The 6,111-nt window shown below is 34.6% G+C and overlaps 2 protein-coding genes across 2 annotated transcripts; both read right to left on the bottom strand.

Annotated features, from left to right (window-relative positions):
- Positions 1-203: 203 nt before the first annotated feature.
- On the bottom strand, positions 204-2,300 carry LOC6653185 (ubiquitin-40S ribosomal protein S27a). The gene is made up of 3 exons (XM_002075547.4): positions 2,251-2,300; positions 627-970; positions 204-424 (listed from the first exon to the last, which is right to left on the bottom strand). The coding sequence occupies exons 2-3, from the start codon at positions 945-947 to the stop codon at positions 275-277; spliced, it is 471 nt and encodes a 156-aa protein (XP_002075583.1). The 5' UTR covers positions 948-970; positions 2,251-2,300; the 3' UTR covers positions 204-274.
- On the bottom strand, positions 1,033-2,306 carry LOC6653184 (ribosome biogenesis protein NSA2 homolog). Its single transcript, XM_023181463.2, has 2 exons — positions 2,251-2,306; positions 1,033-1,921 (listed from the first exon to the last, which is right to left on the bottom strand). Exon 2 carries the CDS (start codon positions 1,891-1,893, stop codon positions 1,114-1,116), a length of 780 nt encoding a protein of 259 aa, XP_023037231.1. The 5' UTR covers positions 1,894-1,921; positions 2,251-2,306; the 3' UTR covers positions 1,033-1,113.
- Positions 2,307-6,111: the final 3,805 nt, after the last annotated feature.

Below are 6,111 nucleotides of genomic sequence, written 5' to 3'. Positions count from 1 at the left end.
TAGTTCAACTTTTCTAACGATTTTTTTTTTCTCGGATAGTTTAAACAGTTTGTCCCCTAAATTATGGCATATCTATTTTTTTAAAAACGCAAAAACTTACACGTATGTACATATTAAAAAAATCAGTGACATTTAAGACAACAATTGCTACAAATAGAAGCGTTTTTGGTAATTCTAATTGAGTCAATTGTTTCGCAAAACACTGGGTTTGAAATGAATTTATTTTTCATTTAATTTCATGTTTAACATATTTCAGATATTGTATCAAGCCCTATTACTTTTCCTCTGGTTTGCTAAACACAAAAGTCAAATTGCATTTTCCGCAATAATGACGATCTTCATGGGCAGCCATGAATACTCCAGCTCCGCAGTTCTCGCCAGGACACTCACGACGAAGACGGTGAATTTTACCATTCTCGTCCACCTGTAAAATATGGAAAATATAAACTTAGAAAGTATACTGATAAGATCAAATTGAGCTAGATGGATGACGTCCACCAAACATGTATGGAAACGTGAATCATCAATTTATGATGAAAAAGCTCAAGACCAAGACTCAAGAATTCCAAGAACAGATCAAAATTTGGAATCCTTAATTTAGATTTAAAAATTCGCTTGGTATATACCTTGTAGTATTTTAAGACAGCTAGCTTCACCTTCTTCCTCTTATGCTTAATCTTTTTTGGAGTGGAATAGTTCTTCTTCTTACGCTTCTTAGCACCTCCACGCAGACGAAGCACCAAGTGCAAGGTGGACTCTTTCTGAATATTATAATCTGATAGAGTACGGCCATCTTCCAATTGTTTCCCAGCAAAGATCAGGCGTTGTTGATCTGGTGGAATTCCTTCTTTGTCCTGAATCTTGGCTTTGACATTTTCGATAGTATCTGAAGGTTCGACCTCAAGCGTGATGGTCTTGCCCGTAAGGGTCTTGACGAATATCTGCATTATAGGCTTCTGTCACCAAAAAACTGAAAAAGGCAAGGTTTATTAATAAAGTGTTAAAACCTGAATATAGAACAAAACAATTTAGTTACACATTTATAGTTGTAATTTTATTCGTTTTATTTGCTTGAATTTAGTAAATTAATCAGTAAAATACGCTGCATATGGTCTATACGAGAAGGACTGCGTTGATAACTCCATCGTTTTCCGGATTATTTGTGACCTGAGCATATTTACCCCACACAACTTTGCCACTCTGAGTAACCAAACCCAACTCTGAAATATTAACCTCAATCACTGTGCCCTTTGTTATAACACCCAAAGACGTAAACATTTGCGAACTGGGATTTTTCTTAACGCCAATAATGGGTAAGTGAAAAGTTGCCTTTAATTCTGGATGGGTCACGTGAGCTTTTTTCATACGCAAGGCCATCGGTCGTATGAAACGTTCGTATTTCGGCGGCTTCCGGGTGAAATTCACTCCTACGAAAGTAACCTTAGTTACCATACGTTTCCAAGCCTTACGTTTGGTTTTACCAGTTGCTAGCACTTTGAATACTTCAGCATCAGATTGTGCACGAACTTTGGGTATTGGTACATCCCATTTCCCAGCTTTCTCTTTCCGTTTTTGCTTTATCATATTTGATAGAACCTTAGCACTTGACTGGATGCCTCTGTCCAACAAATAATGAGGTAGAGCTCCACATTCATTTTTTTCCTCTTGTTTTTGCACTTTTTTTTCTTCATGTGCTTGTATTTTTTTTTTAATTTGTATTTTCTCGTTGCGACGTTCTTTATTAAATAACTTTGCTTTAATGCCACGTAATTTGTGTGCTTTTCGTGCCCGTTCCTTGGGCAAACGTGCCTCTCTTTTTCGTTTGCGTTCTTCATAATCAAGACGTCGGCCGTACAGTTTGCGGTGGCGCTCCATGTATTCATTTTGAGGCATTTTGTCAGTAAATATACACAACGAAAATCTGGAAAATTAAACTGTTATCATTTCTCCAGGACATGAGTGCTACAAATATCTCTTATTCATTAAAATCTTGGAGGAATGTGAATACAACTTGGAGTAAGCAACAAATGGAGATACAACTTAATTAATTAAACTTCCAGATGTATGCCATTAATATGATATTTTTCACATACAATACAAATTAAAGAATTTTACACCACGTTTGATAATTTATAATTATACTAAAACCTGCAGCATATTTCAAAAATATTTATCTCCGCAAAAATTCATTCATTAATTATAGAAAAAAGAAAACAAAAAAAAATTAACTAATTCAATTTTTTCACCCACCTTCGGCGACCAGCAACACGTTGAAAAGAAAGACGGATACATGCGGTGAGACCGGATATGAAATTATTACCAAGTAGGGTTGAAAATCGATATGTCATATAAAAGAGTAAAATTGAAACAGACGAAACTGGAACATAAATTATAAAATATATAATATCCCAATCCAATCCAATTTAAATTCAAACAGGCATTTTCTATGATATCATACACAGGCAGACTTGTGCAAGGTGCAGAGCGAAAATAAATTTTTAAATATGTAATTTGCATTCGAATACAAGAAATAATAAGAATTGTTAACATAGATATTTATTTTTACTTAAATGTATGTACCTATGCACATACATGCATACAATATTACATATATGAAATATTGTTTAATTTAGTTAAAACAATACTGAACAGATGCTTATAGACATATACACATACATGGGCATAGGCCTACAGATAAATGAGTGTATTATTGCGCTATTTAAAATCATTAAATATGCAAAGTATTATATTACTAACTATGTATATATGTAAAATATTGATCTTTTTTAAATGTTTTGACTTGCCACTTACAATTGCAAAAATAAAACTTACTTGTTTTCTTGCTGCACTTTCAAAAAGTCTGCCTACGGCAGCTGTAAAATCAGCTGTTAAGAGATGGTGTATATTGGATGGAGCAAGTGGAAATCGCTGTTTCACAACCACTGTTAATCCCAAGCATTCCCCGGATATGGATTGAGATGCAATCGGGCCTAAGACTCCGTTTTGGACGAAGCAGACAATGTGCAAAAAGTAAAATGTATGAAGATAATTGTTATTTCACAATGTCTGCTTGTTTAAACATTTAAAACCAAATCTACGATGGGTGTCAAACATAGTTTAACCCCTGAGGATGGTCTGCGAATATAATGGAAATATTAAAAACTGTATTTGTTTACTCTTTACGCTTTACTCTTTTGTATACTTTATTTCTTTATTTGCTGGGTACTACCGTATATGTCTGCATAAGCTGTCATAATTTCACAAGATGTATTTAAATCCACAAATTATATTTCAAATTATTTCAATTTAAAGTGGTTTCGATTCGATTCGATGCAGTTTATTGAATGTTCCTAATTCTCTAACAATTTTCTTGTACAGTTAAGCACCGCGTGGCTACCGCTGCTAGCGACGCCGGCAGAGGAGCAGTAAAAACTTACAAATTTGAAACCTATCTGTATGCACTATTTGTTTTTATTATTTAAAATTGTTACCTACCTTATAGGGTCCTGTATAATTAAAATCTAGCTTATGACCTGTTTCATTTCTTAGTAAAACTTGGTCTCCTATTTTAAATCAAAATATTTTCATGGTAGTAAGTTTTCTGTTTTACATTATTTGCTTCTAATAATAATATAGCTCTCTTATATGCCAGTTTTAGTCTAAATTTAGATTCCTTAGCATAATCTTCTACATTATAAAGTGGTTTTATGCTATCTATGCCATTAAATTGTTTTGACAAATTTGAAGTTGTACCAAATAGTAACTCATATGGACAATAGTCGTCAGTAATAGTTAATGGAGTTTTGGTCTGTTTAGTAGTTTTTGATTTTTGACACTTATGGCATTTTTTTATATACTATTCTCGTCTCATGTTTCTCCAAGAATAATGCCCTTTTATTTTAGCTAATGTTCTAGTTATTCTAGTACGGCCTTGTATCGGGTCGTCATAGCGGACGTTGACGATACTATGCGCAGTACGTTCAAGTGGCCCCTACGACACCAGGACAAAGCCTGTTACGCACGAGCCCAAGCGGATAACTGCCCACCTCCCACACGACCGACCGAGGGATGCAGCCATATCACGTACGGCACGAATCGCCTGGACAAATACACAATAGAAAAAAAAGACAAACAAATAATACTATAGCAATCCATGAACCAAATAGGAAAGGATAGAAGTATTAAGTATAGTAATAGAAGACTCTGAGCAGATTACGGGGAATAAAACGTTGTAATTAGAGCAGATGACCCTAAAAGGTTAATGCATGGCACAGTTAGAAGAACAACGACTAAGGGTTAAAGGTATAATATGATATCTACTCCGTCTACAAGGTACCGACAGATATAATTAAGCCAATAACTCGGGCGAGTCAATATCACCAGTTAGGAGCTTGTGCATAAAAATAGCACCAAGCATAATTATACGGTTAATTAAGGAAGGAAGGTTAATCGAAAGAAGTCTTCTAAAATACGAAAGCAAATTGATATTGCGATCCCAGCATAAGCCACGAAGTGCAAATAGCAAGAATTGAGGTGACCAAATGCAAGATCCGTACTCTAAGATAGGACGGACAAGTGAAGTAAAAAGAACTTTAGTTGTATAGGGGTCGTCAAATTCGCCCAAATCATTAATATTATTTAGACGTTCTAAAGGACTATTGTTTAAAAAATAAGTGACCAGTTGAGGAAAGTTACGATAAAAAGTCATTACCTTACATTTGGTATTGGCGAAATAATAGAGCTGCAAAAATGTTGCAATTGAGAAGTTTTAATTTTATCAAAAGCTTTCGGAATAGCGGTCAATTTTGAGATACCCCTATAGTTAGAGGCTTCGGACTTTTTGCCATTTTTATGCAGAGGAATGATATACGACTCCTTCCAAATAGATAGAAAAGAGGGAGATTCGACAGACAATAGAAAAAATTTTAAAATGGTTTTACATAATGCGTTTGCACAGAACACAGAACCCGAAGAATAAGCAGGTTTAACTAATTTAAGTTCGCTGAGAATAGAACTTTCATCAATCACTGGATTGAAAATGCAATTAGCCTTTCTTAAATGATAAAGATACGGACTTGCTCAATATTCCGTTGAGGAATAAGTTGTTTTGAAAAAACTCGCAAACATATCGGCAATTGCCTGATCAGTGCTCGCTTTTTTATTTTGAAAGTACAAAAAAATGGGTGCACAGAGGTCTTACGTTTAGAATTAACAAAATTATAAAACTGTTTAGGGTCAGAAGAAAACTGAAGCTTACACCGCTGAAGATAATTCTTATAGCATTGTGTATTAAGCATCATGAATTTTGAACGAGCTACTGTATACAGGGCATAATCTGATGAACGACGTGTTTTTTGAAACTTCTTATAATATCGTGTCTTCACATTTTTCAAATTGGATAACTCACAAGAGGCACACAAATATCAAAGAGTGAATTCAGAGTATCATAAAAAAAACGAACAGCTGAGTTCATATCTCTACAATTGTACAGATAAGACCAATCGGTAGTAGTAATGTTTTCATTAAGGCTGGCAAAGTCAGTCTTTCGAAAGCACCTAGTTAGAGGTAACTCATTTGACCCAAGTAATGATGAGCGCAAGGGCAAATCAATTTTTAAATTTAATGTAGGATGAAATTTGTCTTCTGGAAGAACAAATGGTTCGATACTAGAAACCTCACAATAAGAAGAATCCAATACATAAATAAGATCTAACGATTTTCCATTAGAGTTTAAGACAGGATTGACTTGGGATAAAGATAAGCCTAGAAGGCCATCAATAAAGTCATGTGACAAAGAGGGCAGTGACCATGCTAAAATGGGTAAATTAAAATCACCTACAACTATGAGCATGTCTTGACTGGAAACTAGACTTAAACTTTGTTGTTGTTGGCAAGCGAATCCGTTGCTGATTTTTCTTTTTTACAGTATATTCCTTAACTATTATATGTTTCGGCCAAAAATCTTCTCGACATATAGTGTCGAAGGTATTGGCAGAAACACTAATTTTAAAGGACGAAATGTCCCGAGAATAAGAAAATTTAAACTTCTCCACCGCAATATTCGAGACGTTAAGTTTCTTCCAAATATAGGCTATTACATCATCAGATGTG

Source organism: Drosophila willistoni (genome assembly GCF_018902025.1).
Source record: "Drosophila willistoni isolate 14030-0811.24 chromosome 2L unlocalized genomic scaffold, UCI_dwil_1.1 Seg168, whole genome shotgun sequence".
Classification (NCBI taxonomy): domain Eukaryota; kingdom Metazoa; phylum Arthropoda; class Insecta; order Diptera; family Drosophilidae; genus Drosophila; species Drosophila willistoni.
The sequence above is the reverse complement of the archived record's forward strand: the minus strand, read 5'-3'. Positions and strand labels throughout refer to the sequence as shown.